The 14,580-nt window shown below is 38.3% G+C and overlaps 1 protein-coding gene across 4 annotated transcripts in view; it reads right to left on the reverse strand.

Annotated features, from left to right (window-relative positions):
• LOC149069414 (WD and tetratricopeptide repeats protein 1-like) overlaps positions 1–14,580 on the reverse strand; it is a 530,664-nt gene that overhangs the window by 340,713 nt on the left and 175,371 nt on the right. For 3 of the 4 annotated variants that reach the window (XR_016195038.1, XM_089249200.1, XM_089249199.1), the window contains 2 exons: positions 10,499–10,610; positions 1,823–2,010 (listed from right to left, as the gene is read on the reverse strand). Coding sequence is in view for 3 of the 4 variants with exons in the window: in XM_089249199.1 (XP_089105325.1) it covers positions 1,823–2,010; positions 10,499–10,610 (300 nt within the window). In the remaining variant the exon portion in view is untranslated. The remainder of the gene's footprint in view (positions 1–1,822; positions 2,011–10,498; positions 10,611–14,580) is intronic. The other variant, XM_089249201.1, reaches the window with a different exon arrangement.

Consider the following 14,580-nt stretch of genomic DNA (forward strand, 5'->3'; position numbering starts at 1 on the left):
TAGCACTAGAAGAATGAACCGTCCTAAACAAGCATAACTCAAATTTTGCAAACAAAACATGTGAATGACGATTGCTGAGTGTGGTCAAAAACAAATTTTTCAATAAAGGAAAAAAACTGCGAATACGGGGGGAGGGGGGGCAACTGTATATGCTCAATGGTACTGTGCATGGTCGGTGTCAGCAATCACCTATGGCTTGTAAATGACTTCAGGCCACGCACATATATAAAGAGTACATCTTTCCTCTAAATATATGTGGCCTGAAGTCATTTGCAAGCCATAGGTTACAGACCATGCACGGTACCATTCAGCATATATATGCACTCCATTGGTCAAATATTCTATCTGTCACTATAGCTTAGTTGGTAGAGCCCTAAACTGGCATTCGAGGGACCCGGGTTTGAGTCCCGGTAAGGGCAGAGATGAAATTTCTCCAAAAATCAGTATCTGTACAAAATTAGCCAGTTTTTCTGTATATCTTGTAATAACAAGTGGAGAATACATCTTTCTCTAAATAACCGATATAGTTTAAGTATTCCGAGATGTTGAAGTTGTATTGATGGTGCAGTAAAATCATTTGTGATAATTTTAATTATTACTTTTTGGAAGCATAAGGATCACTTACGGAACAGGTGCTGTATAATCCAGACCGCCAAATCCAATATAATCCAGATCGCCAAGGGCGCTATAAGTCGCCAACGCCGGCGCTCTCAGTTATGCCGATCGGGCTCTCACTTGCTTTGCCGGGTTGTCATTGTTCTAGATTGTTCCTCCGTAGCTTCCATTACCCATCCATTATAGATGGCGCTTAAAGCGCGGGCGATTCAAACGGATAACAGCGTTTTTTCCCTTTGTGCAGTAGCGTCGTTGTCTTGGATTATTCCCGATGCGATGACCTTTCGTTAGTTGTTTTTAGCGTGTCTTTTCAAATGTTTGAATAGTCATTTAGTGTTTTTCGTTACGAGCGTTAGGATTACATTTTCGTCTACCAGTAGGGCTGTATCCTTTTTATTTATTTTTCTTATTAATATTTGTTACTTTATTTAATTTCCGTTATTTATTTAAAAGAATCTGGATACCCGGAAATAGTCCGGGTTTTAAATTTTTTTTATACCTAGAATATGCATGACCGTTGTTTATTTTAAATAAATCTGGATACCCGGAAATAGTCCCGGTTTTAATTTTTTTATACGTAGAATATGCTTATTTTTACAACATGCATGACCGTTGTTTATTTAAATATACTATTATATTTCATTTGTGTTTCATGATATTTTTCATATTTGAATGGGTTTTTATTATTGTTTTCCATGCTGGAGATTTTTTTTTCAGCGTCCGCAGTGTCTAACGGCCTTGGCGACTTTTGGTCGGGTCGTCGGACATGTTTGGCACCGAAAAAAAAAGTCGTCAGAAATCGACAATCTCTGGATTATACAGCACCTGTTCCACTTACTACCACTTAACCGTACATATACTTTATACACATTCCTCTGCAGAATTTTCAACGAAAATATACGTGCCAGAATGTGTTTTGAGAGTGCATGTATGACCCTTAATGTATTTAGGAACAGGTGCTGTATATCCTGTATTTATATTGACAGAGTTGTTAGTGTTTCTTATTTTTGCTGGTATATTTATCACTGCAAAAAAGTGTGGAATCACTAGCAAATTTGCAAATAACACTAGTTTTGTAACACGGTATCACATCAGCACACAGAATAGTGACACGTGAGACAACTGCACTGAAATGATGGTGAAGCAAAATATATACTTGAGAACGAACATCATAAGCTATAATAGTTAAAAAGAATGTAAAACTCACATAACAAGACCATCTTCGGAGGCACTCCAAAATAAAAAGGGTGAATTTGGAGCTACTGCAAGTCGTTTTACTCTGCCATTTGGGCAGCTACATGCCATTGTTGTTTCCCCTTCACAGACATCATGAACCCTAATTTTACAGTCAGCAGCACCACTAGCTACAATACCATCATTGGATCCAGGCAGAAACTGAAATATAATTTTTTTTTAACTAATTGAGGATATCATACCTGTTACCAGACCAGAACATGCTACGTGCAGTTCATAATGATTAGAGCCCGGATTATATGCACTAAAAAAAGTGGCAAAATATGCTCTAAAAAAATGCAAATATGCACTTAAAGCTGTCAAAATATGCATTAAAAATGCCAAAATATGCACCAAAAATAAAAGAATGTGCAATTAAAAATGCCAAAATATGCAATAAAAACTGCAAAAAATGCGGGAAAAACCCAAAATGTGCATAAAACACATATCTGGAAAATTTAAAAAATTCAAGGATATGTATCAAAACTGAGAAAATATGCATTAAAAATCATGCAGAAAAGGGGACATGTTTTTAAAAATGAAAATTTTCTATTTCTTAGTGCTTATTCATTTAAAAAATGTATACCTACATATGTACAGTATATACTGCATATGCAAATAACTTTACATATTTTTTATTTACACATTTTTAATTTCTTCTTTGCTGTAGCTGCTCAGTGACAAAACAATTTTGACAATTTTTCTGAAAAAATATAACTATTTTTGACATATCTCTAGGCAATATAGTGTAATCTGGCCTTAACCCTGGATTATACTATAGAAGTTTGATAAAGTACTTTTATAAAACTTGAAAAATACAACCAATAAGCATATCGGTTACATTCGAGCGTATGTAACCGATAAACGCTAACCATGAAAAATAAAAATATTATGAAAATATTCTGAGATATATTTATTTGAAAAATTATTTTTAAAAAAGTGATCGAGCTTAAATAAACCTTCAAAAATATGCACTTATTCTGAAAATACTTTGATTTTATGCATTTACATGCATTAATACTAAAAAAGGCCAAAATATGCAAATGAATATGCACATATAATCCAGGCTCTAATAATGATCAATATTATACAATATTATCACCATCCCATCACTTCATACCAAATTCTGCCAATACACTTTCATCAGCCTTATCTACATTTAGTGTTCAATGGAGAATTCAAGTACTGGTGTCCCTCTATTCACATGATTTCATTAGAAGGCTCTTTTGGAAGAATTAGTTTAAAAAATTGGCAATTGGGAAATTTGGCCTCGAGTATATTTTAATCCTAGAAATGAGCTTGCTGATTAATGATATGACATAGTTAAAAATCAAAAAATTACGTGAGTGAAATGATTGAATTCTACTCATCAGAGATCACTAATGAAAAACTTTTACTCACATTGCTATCAGAATGAAGCAAATGATTCTAATAAGCCTAGAATTGTTATATGTGTGAGGGATATTCAGAATTCTCTGGCTTGCTACAGAAAACATAACTACAGATTAGTAGGTTGGGGTCCAAGAGAGACTGTAGCAAAAGTGATAATCCTAGTAAATTCATTGATTCTCTGTGATTATATCTCAAGCTTCTTTTCGTACTTCCTCTGGATTCGTCATGAGTTGTTCTCATCTGCTAACCATCTCAACAATCTCATTGAATCTTGGAGAATATCCATGCAACATCTCGAATAAAACACCATTCCATGAACTGATCACGGAAACCAGTTCTGTCCTCAACACATACTCTCATAATTCTTTTCCTCCACCTTTTCTTTTTCTGCCTTATCTCTTTCCTGTTTTCTACCTCTCACAAGCTGTCTTTTGCTCATCCTTCCACTTGAACTTGGGAATTATATACCTTTTGTAGTTTTTCTTTTTGAAGAGTCTGCTATTCTTCAGCTCATACCCAAGGACCAATTGTACTTCCTCCTCGGCCCAGTCTGTATCGGTTTTCTGTAGTATTTATTTATTTATGCAATATTGTTGGCCCTTGGGCCTATACAAGAGGATGCGATTGAGAATGACAAATATATTGTTTGATATTGGATAAAAAACTAGTGATAGAGGGAGATTCAACAATAGAGCTTAGGAGTTTGTTCCATTCACCAATGGTATGAGGAAAGAAGCTGTATTTAAAGCAGTTAGTGGAAGCAAAAATAGGTTTTAATTTAAGGGAATGGTTGAGTCTTCCAGAGATGTTGGATGGTTTGGCTACCAGAAGTGTCTATGTTGAACTGACCATGGAAAATTTTATAAAACAATGTTAAACGAAAAATGAGACGAAGAGTAGAGAAAGGAAGGAGATGAAGTTCATTTTTAAGTTCGGACACAGAAATGAAAGATGACCAGCAGTCATGAACAAATCGGGCACATTTATTTTGGATTTTATTCAAGTTTGTCTGTATTACTGGAGGTGTAGGGGTCCCAAATTTCAGCGGCATAGGAAAGGACAGGGGAGATATAAGTTTGGTAACAGAGGAGTCTGATATCCCGAGTAGAGTGTTTAAGATTGCGGCAGAGGAAGAAAAGTTTGTTAAGACACTTCTGGTAAATGTAGTCGACATGTTTCTTCCAACGTAGGTCGGCTGAAATTATGACACCAAGGTATTTGATATGAGAAACTTGGGATAACGTTAAATGATTGATGGAGTAGGAGTATTCAAGAGGAAGTAGTTTACGGGTAACTTTCATGCGAACCGTTTTTGAGATATTTATTGCCATTTGCCATAGGGAACACCAGTCAGCGATGGAAGCCAGGTTATGTTGGAGAAGTTCTTGATCAGATTAATGGTGAATGATACAGTAAATAACAGTCATCAGCAAATAGTCTAGTGGTGCAGTTGAGGGATTGTGGAGGGTCATTGATACAAATTAGGAAAGGTAACGGGGAGAGGACTGATCCTTGAGGGGTCCCGGACTTCACGTGGGTGGATGGCGAGTTATGATTATTAAAATGGACAAACTGTCTACAGTGTTTTAGGAAAGCCTCCACCCAATTAAGTAATTGTACGGTAAGGCCAAGGCATGAGAGTTTGAGGAGAAGTTTATCGTGGGGAACTTTATCAAAGGCTTTAGAGAAATCTAGGAAAGTGATATCAGTTTGTAGGTTTTTATCAATGGCTTCAGAGAGGTCGTGGATGAAGAGGGCCAGTTGGGAGGTAGTAGAGAGGGATTGTCTAAAGCAGTGTTGGCTGGAGAAAAAAAAGCTGATGGAGTCCAAGTGGATACAGATTTCTTTTGCTACAATATGTTCGAAGATTTTACAGCAGGATGAGGTGATTGCTATGGGCCTGAAATTAAGGGGATTGGAAAGTGGACCTGATTTGTGGATAGGAATAATTTTATTGATTTTCCAGTTTTTCGGGAGGGTAGCAGAATTTAGTGAAACATTGAACAGGATTAAAAGATAATCGGCGACTTCATCAGCACAGAATTTAAGAATAGAATTTGGGATGTCGTCGGGGCCAACAGAATGGGGTTTCAGTTTTTTAATAGTTTTAAGATACCTTGTGTGGAGAAGGATATTGGGAGCGAGTTGTGGATAGAATGAAAAAAAAAAAAAAGTATTGGGGAGGAGAGGGGGGTCTATTGAGAAAACCGAGCAGAATGCTAAATTGAATTCGGCAGCCATCTCTGAAGGAGAAGATGTATATTTATTTGAACTTCTGAGGGAAGTTGGACCAACAGATTTAGGTGTGTCTAAGGTAACTAAAGAATTTTGTTGGATTGGTTTTTAAGTAATAGGGTAGGGAATGAGAGAGGTATCTGGACTTTTGGATGGAAATGAGGTTTCTGAGGTCACGGGTGGAGGCTGAAATTACGGATTTGAGTGAATTGGATTTGTTGGTTTTATATTTGAAAGCGATTCGGCAGATTTTCCTCTTTAGATGAATAATGTCTCTGGTGATCCACGGATTAAAAAAATACTTAGAAGAAACTTTTTAATTGGAACTGTAGCTAGGAATTTGTCTATAATACCTTTACAGGGTTCATACAAAATTTTCAAAATGAAAAGTAAGGAGTTTTTAAGGACTTTTTAAGGAGTTTCAAGCAGTTTTTAAGGAGTCATGGCAAACTTCATAACTTACAAGTTTTACAGCAGAAAAAGGGGCGGGGCACATATGCAAATTTATTTTGAATTTGCAAACAAACTTTCCCTCTTCTCAAAAATATGGATGTAGAAGTGGTTAAAAAATTACAAGTTTTGATTTGTTACCCAGCATCATAAGAATTCATAAAATAATCAATCCACATACATGCTTTCTGTCGTCACCAAAGTGTTCTAAAACCTTCAAGTATTAGTCAAAAATATAACTCATAACAGCATCACATAAATTCTAAAAATTCGAAAAGTGATATTCATTCCCCCTCCAATTATTCAAAATAAAAACCACAGCCGACAAAGAGTTTTCTTACAAAATTATTTATATTTGCAGCAACTCTTCAGGGTTCATACAAAATTTTCAAAATGAAAAGTAAGAAGTTTTCAGGTGTCATGGGGCCACGCCCACTCCGAAAAAAAAATTGCACCACTAGACAATAAAAGAAGCCCACATGTGAATTGATTTTCATTTAAATGTCTTTTTTCTTTAATTTCTATTTCAATGTTTCCAAGATTTCAACTTACAGAATAAAGGGTATGATGGGTAGGAATTTCAGCTGAAAAGGAAGAGATATGCCGTGACTGTATGCGGGAGTAACAAGCGACAAGAGAACACAAATTCGAACAGTAACAGAGCATGATGATCAAGATTAGGTATTGAGAAGTGTAGTAAGAAAGAAGAGAGAGAGTTGCGGTAGTATATAGTATTAAATTAATTAAATTGATTTAAAGAAATCGGAAGTGATGTACTGAGTTTGCAATAAATTTTGTTTTTATCTTGCTTGAGCTGTGGTCATTTCTGCCAGAGAGAGATACAAATACAACGCCACAACAGGCAAAAGCCCAACGAGGTGGCTGAGAAAAAGATGGCCATAAAAATCTCACCCCCCCCCCCCCGGAAATCACTATCAAAAAATCTGGGAATGTGCCGCGGGCCGCTCAATTGAAGTAAGAATTTGCCACGAGCCACTTAATTCATCTGTAAGTGTACCGGCGCCACTTGAGGCAGGCCATGTGTAGAGCACATGTATGCTTTAAAATAAGGGGCTGTTCAAGTATTACGTCAGCAAATTTTCAGCAATTTTTGACTCACCCCTCTTGTCAGAAAAAGTCAGCAAAACTCTCACCCTCCCCCTGTCAGCGCTCTCCCCCTTCTTCCTAATGCTTATTGGTGAAATCTGAATCTGAATTGGGGGCTTTCCCCCAGATGATCAAAAATTTATTTTTTTAATCCACAAAATATTTTTTAAAAAAATATTTTTTATTATAATCAATTTTTGTTAATTTCAATGCTATTTGAAGGCTAAGAACCCAAAATTACTTAAGAAATTCATTGCGACCCTCTAAGCCCTTGACCCGCGGTAAACATTCAGCCTGTGCGGACCAAATGTGGCCCTAGCGTTATGATGTGGCCTGTCCCTAAATCTATTTTTGTAACAATGAACCAAGTGACACATTTACAGATCGCTTAAGTGACTCGTGGCACAATTCCAGACCATTCAAGCGATCTGTGGCACATTAAGCGATCCCTTGAGTGATATGTGACAAAGTTTTAGAGCATTGGTCCTGTCACCAGTGCGGTTCTACATCACTCAAGTTATCCGCGGCACATTCCCAGATTACTTTAAATGATCTGCAGCATAATCACGGATCACTTATATGACGTGCAGCACAGCTCCAGAACATTTGGATTCGCTAAGTATTTGAAGATCAATAGAGTGGCTCTGTAGGGGACTCAATAGGGAGAATGTTAGTTCAGGTGCCCACAAACTAGTGAAAAGTTTTACTCGTTTTTCGCGCACCGAGTAAGACGCCATTAAGAATATTTCATATTTTTTATAAAGGGTGGTTGATGACGTAAGAATCATCCAACACCCCCCCCCCCCATGTCATCAAGTCAGCAAATCGAAAATCCCCCATCCATGCTGACGTAATACTTGAATGACCCCTAACATAAAGATACCCGAAAGTTATTATCTGAAGGTTAAAAAAAGTGGGTTCAGCTATAGCGGCTGATCGGCTCGTCCTCCCCCCCCTCCCCTCCTGTAAAACCAGACGTGGTTCGGGCTGTCACTTTTAAAAGCCGGGTTTTACTAGCAGGTTTTCTATGCCGCGCAACGTGAATCACCCAGCGCGACACGGCGTCTATTCATCAATATGAAAAGCAGTACGACTGTTTTCCTACAGAGCGCAATACGGCTCACGACAGCGCTTTACGTCGGGCGTGATTGGCAGACTGCTTCTGGAGGAGTTAAGCGTCGTGTGCCGCGCGTTTCAGCGATCTTCCCTTCATTTTCGTGTTGTCTCTTCCCTTTAAACCGGAGCATGCAGCCGATAGAGTAGATGACGCCAAGGCCATATACCATGTAGCCGTCCTGAGCCGATGCGCCACGATTGGAAAACGCAAATGCGTAACGTCATTATGTAACTCATTTCTGCCGACACGAAATTATCCAGTTAGGTTAAAGCGGCGCAAAAAGCCTACTCCTAGGAAAATCTGGCTTCAGGGATGAACGCTCGTTACGGGATCCCAGGAGAGATAAACACATTGTCTCTCTCATGGAATCTCTTGTGTGTGGATCAAAGCGGCTTTGGTGTGGATAGAGCCTGTTCCTCTTTTCTGTCTTTTTATTTACGGCAACCAATCTGCGAAACAGATTCGCTTTCCCCACTGAACCAGTTTTTAGCACTTTAAGGCGCTGCGGCGAAAAGATACTCTTTGCGTCGTCCCTCACCATTGCCCTCACTCCAGTGGAACTGAAATTTTTTTTCCTTTCTTCTTTTTCAGTAGCTAGTTGTAATGTGAATAAAACACGTCAAAAAAACTGCGGAAAGCAGTGACATTTTGCAGTTTCTCGGAATTTTCGTAGTGAGATATTGGCTGTAAGCAAATGGGAAGGAGGGATAAAATAGGAATAGTAGGACAGAATTGCGGTGGAAAAAAAAGGCGATTGTGGCGAAAGTAGGAAAAATAGGAAAGCTGCGAGGTCTGCACTCAGTATACTGCGTAATATAGGAGGTTCGAGACATCGTTTCGCCGCATAAGTAAAAACTTAAAAAAACTTTCTCACCACTGGGCATGGGGGAATTTTCGGCTACTGGTTCAGCGGAGTGATGTCGTTCTACGGACCATCGATTTCCAACGCTGACCAGTTTGCGACATAGGCAGGAAAACACGTCAAAACTAGCGATTCTGTAAAAAATCGTATTTTTAGAAGCAAAAGCGTATAATCGTATTAATTTACTAAATACGACAAAATCGTAACGGTTGGCAGGTATGCACAACCATTGGATGTTCCAATCCCATCCCCTGCTTTCACATTTCCTATTACAAAGGGAGAGAGCGTTTTTTTTTCTCTTTTCTTCCTCTTTATATTCGGGGGAAAGCTTCCTCTTATTTTTCTAGGCAAATGCTATTCATCACCATGGGGAATGCCTATTCTAAGAAAGATCATCCCTTCAGAGAAAAAAAAAGGACTTTTTCAGGGGCGGCTGCAAAAAGTAAGGAGTTATAAGGGCCCTTCCAGAGGGAAATGAAAAGTTAGGAGTTTTTAAGGAGTTTGTAAGGATGTGGGAACCCTGCTTTAAAAGAGGTCCAGAGGGTGTGGATATAAATCATTGAAGTGAGAGGGAAGAATACTTTGTATAAGTGAATAATTTGCCTTGTTGAAATTACGTTTAGGGGCGAGTTGGTAGAATGGGATAGAGTGGAGAAGGGAAAAGTTAATGACTGGGATTTTATGGTCGGAGCAACCCTCAAAGATGGAAGTGGAAAGAATTGAAATATGATTAAAGGTAGCAATGAGATCTAAGGTAGAGCTGGAGTAAAGGGTGGTTCTTGTGACGGGCAGAGATTTCATATTTTTTCAGTCAATGCCAGGAAGATGATAGTCTCCGGAGATAATAATAGAATGTGTATTGTAAAATTTTTCAAGAACAATTTCCAGTTGTTCAAAAAGGTGGAAATCAGGAGAGGGAGGGGAAATAGACAGAAAAGATGGCAAGTGGGGGACAGTTGGGTTGAAGACATTCGGCTCCAACAATTTCGAGTTCGGAATCTAAAAGAATTTCAGTTAAAGGGATAGAATTTTTGAAAATAAGTAAGACCCCCCCCCCCACTCGAGAGTTTCTATCTTTTCGAAAAGCATTGTAATCAGGTGGTAAAATTTCGGAATTACAGATTGTATTATTTAGCCATGACTGTGTAACTAGAAAATGGGGATTATGGATGAGTAAGAATGAATCTTTGAGAAAAATGGCATTAATATGAAGGGAAATTGAACGAAGATCCCCACCTGGTGGAACACAAGCAAGTTGCTTGTGTTTCTAAAAAATGGTAGCATTTCAACAAGTTTGAGTCATGCCTGAGTAATATACGATCGAGTATATCATACTCGATACTCGATCTCATGTGTACCAGTACATTACCACTAGTACACTTAGTACACTAGTGTGAACATGGCTGTTAATTACTTTTAACTGCATGCTCTGTTTTAAAGTTGAAAACTTACTGCAGAAAAAAATTTAAAAAGCCAACCACACATACCTTCACTGTAAAAATGTTCCCATGATGTCCACTTTGAAAAGTTTTGAGCCTTTTGTGTGAAAAAGGATCCCATAATATTATGCGAAGATCATCAGAACCACTAGCTAAAATGCTTTAGGGGAAAAATATATTATTCTAACAAGTAGTCTGATAAAAAAAAAAATATATATATATATATATATATATATAACAATGTTTTCATAAAGTTCTTTACAAGTACATATAATATAAAACTTGGAAAAAAAAAATATATATATATATATATATATTGGCTTAACACTTCCATCCCTCCTAGAACTACCAGAGCATTAAAAATGACTGCTATATTATATAAAAACATGATACCACCGCAAATATGGATTTATGTTTGAATTAAAACTAGCATAATAAAAAATAAGGTGTTGCCTGTCTTGAAATATTGCTGTAAGGATGTTTTTGGGGAAACCAACCCTGTGAAAGAATATTATGTTTAGGCCCTATATTTTTCGAATTTATATTGTGTATCACTTGTATCAATTCTTGTATAACTCTATATTATTTGACAATAATGATGTCAAAATAGTTGTATTATACACATGTAAAGACATGCACTTATGTCCACACAGAATTTTCAGTTATGCTCTCTTTTTCGCTGATTTTTATGAGAGGGGTTGGGGGTTCAATTATGTACTGAATCCTCAGTAGATGGTGTTGTATAAAAATTTTGCATTCAGCATCTTTGGCTGTGCCATCATGCAGGTACAAATTGTTGTTTACACATATGTTCAGGTGTGAATATGTGTGCTGTACCTATAATAATAACTGAATCAGGGCTCCCACTCAAAAAATTAGAAAGAAAGAAGAAAATTGGAAGAAAGAAAAAGCAAAACTAAAAAGTAGAACAGGGAGGAGGGTATCCCCCTTCGACAACATAATCATAGCATAATGAAAAAAAAAACCAAAAAAATATAATTACCTCTAAGACGGCCGCTCTGCATTGCGCAAAAAAGTGGCAATCTGTGGAAGTGACCCCCGAATAGAGGTTATATGACAGGAAAAACACAATTCAAGGGGTGTGACAATATAACTGTTTTCAATGTCACAAAAAAATCTTATGCTCAATTTACTTACACTGGTGAAATAAATTAAGAGAATTTGCATATTTTATCGAATTTCATTGAAAGAACTGAACTGAATGTAAAACCACTGCTTCTAGACAAAAATGCAAATCTTGTACGTCAAATACGTAAGCATACACGTGTGTGTAGGTGGAGCCAGTAGAGAGACTGGCTTTATAAGCGCACGTAAGTTAAGGCGCATTTCGTTCCTAGCACACCTCAGCAAATTTCTTGGTGTTATATTTTGTAGCAATCGGTTAATTTCAAATTGTAATAGGCGAAGCAGGCCAAGCTCAAGTCCAGATTTGTAGAGAGTTCAATTTAACGCCCAGCGTCGTGTGTAACTTATGGAAACAGTTCCAGGATACCGGATTCATCAAGAGAAAGCCTGGGCAAGGTCGTCCAAGAGCCACGACGGCCAGAGAAGATCGCTATTTGTCGATTATAGCGAGGCGTAACAGGAGTGCTACAGCTTCTCAGCTCTCTCATACTTGTATGCAGCCACAGGAACCTGTGTATCAAGTGTGTATCTGTGTATCTGTGTATTAATGAGAGAGGGTTGTTTGCAAAGAAGACCTGCTGTTTGCGTCCCGCTCACTTGTATGGACAGGAGAATCCGTTTATCATGGTGCAGAGAGCATAGAGATTGGAGTATGGATCAATGGGCAACTGTTCTCTTCACTGATGACTCCCGGTTCAGCCCAAGCACTGATTCTCGCTGTACGTTCATATGGAGAGAACCAGGGACCTGCTACCTACCCTCCAATGTCCATGAAATTGACCATTATGGAGGAGGAGGTTTAATGGTCTGGGAAGGCATCATGTTGGATGACTGCACACCTCTACATGTCTTTGAAAGAGGCACTGTGACTGGTGTGAGGGATAGGGATGAGGTCTTGGAGCCCTATTTTCGCCTTTTCAACGGTGCAGTTGGCCCTGAGTTCATTTTAATGGACGATAACGCGAGGCCACATAGAGCTCTTCTGCTCAATGATTTTCTAGAGAGTGAGGATATTCGCTGGCCAGCCAGATCTCCAGACCTTAACCCTATAGAGCATGTCTGGGACGCTCTGGGGAGGGCAATTGCAACTCGCAACCCCCCTCCGCGAACCATCCAGAGAATGAAAACAGCGTTGCTGAACGAGTGGGACCAATTGCCACAGGAAATGATAAACTGCCTTATTTCAAGTATGAAATCACGCTGCGAGACCTGCATATCTGTAAGAGGGGACCATACCCCCTATTAACCCATTTTTTTGTTTATTCTGCAACTGCTGTTTCATATCTTCGAACTCCCACGAGTGTTAAGCACGATCATGCGTGTGTATTACAATTATTGAATGGTTATTTGTTTTGTATTGTATCAATGCATGTACATATCAAACTTCATTAAAGTCGGTACAGTAGTTCTAGAGATAATGGACCAAGTCTGCAAATTCTCTTAATTTCTTACACCAGTGTACAATGCCCACAAAACAGATAAATATACAGTGAAACCATGCTACAATGATGCTCGATATAATGATAAATCTCTCTACAATGGTATTTTTTCAAATAGCGTTATGCACTCTGACAATGGTGGGGAATATGTCTTTGGAAAAATGGAAAATTTTCAGAAAGATGCTGCAATATTGCATCAGTGAACTGCACTACATACACGCGAGCAGAATGGAGTAACAGAGTGCTTCAACCACACTTCAATGGAAACTACTTGTGCCATGCTTTTTTAACTCGAATTTGGAACATGGTTTGGTCCGAGGACATCTTGACAGCTGCCTACATTCGTGCTCGAGTTACATGGTGGTAAGATGCTCGTCTACCATCGTGAAGGTTGTTGTCAGGGTCCCGGGTTCGAACCTAAGGGAGGATATAGATAAGATATTTTCCCTAACAAACTCGAGGTGACCACCGATAGACAGCACCTTCACTTCCAACCCATCTCACTAATGGCAGTAAATTGCAACATAGCGATATGGCCAGAGTTGGTGTTTGGTGAAGTAGCATACATTCACAACTGTTGTCTTACTCAAGCTCTGAAAAATTGCACTGCCCAAGAACTGTGGCCTGGATGTAAACCTAGCATATTGCATCTTCACATTTTTGGATGTCGAGCCGTGATTCATATTCCCCAGTGTGAAAGAAAGAATCTAGATCCTAAAGCTTGGGATGGTATCCTTTTTGGCTACAGCAACGAAATCAAGGGTTATTGTATTTATAACCCCCAAAGAGAGGAAATGCAAATTGTTAGCGATGTGAAGTTTTTGAAGATCATTTTCCATTTAGCAAAATGGATTCACTGAGCCATGATCCATTTCCATCACCTGAAAATACAGCAGATACTCAGTTTTCAGCCGTTACTATCTCCGAGCTTTCTCTAGAGACTAGAACATCATTGGAAAGCAGTTCAGAACAGCCCTCTCCTCCCCATACTGTGAGGACACGCGATGCTTTGCCACATATTCGACATAGATCAAAGCCAGGATGCTGAACATTGGAAAAAGGTTGATGAGGAAATGAAATCGCATGCTGATAATTAAACGTGGGTATTCAAAGATTAAGCTGCTGATGGTTCTATTAAATAGTACAAAGCCTGTTTGGTTGCTTGTGGATGTGTTATGTCCTACATCTAGCAAAATGAACACGGCACCAATATATTATGACGTATTTACTAAAAAGAACACGGCACCAATTTATTATGTGGTTCTTTCCAAAAGGTATATTTTACCATAACAATATTATTTATGACAACTTTGACCATTTTGCTCCTTATATGAATATCTTTCAACACTTAGGCCAGTGATTCGAATAGGGCATACAGAGCGTGGTTACCTTGACCACAAAATAACCCTTATCTACGGGGAGTGCTAGTGTTCCATCTTAATTAAGATTTACCACACGAAAACAAGTAAAAAGAACCAAATTACTACAAGTCACACATACAGATTTATAATAGTTGAGATAATTAAATTTTAATTACTTTTCTTC

This window comes from Pholcus phalangioides, unplaced genomic scaffold, assembly GCF_987345545.1.
Source record: "Pholcus phalangioides strain wild (caught in Gottingen) unplaced genomic scaffold, Ppha-v1.0 ptg000022l_1, whole genome shotgun sequence".
NCBI classification, from domain to species: Eukaryota; Metazoa; Arthropoda; class Arachnida; order Araneae; family Pholcidae; genus Pholcus; species Pholcus phalangioides.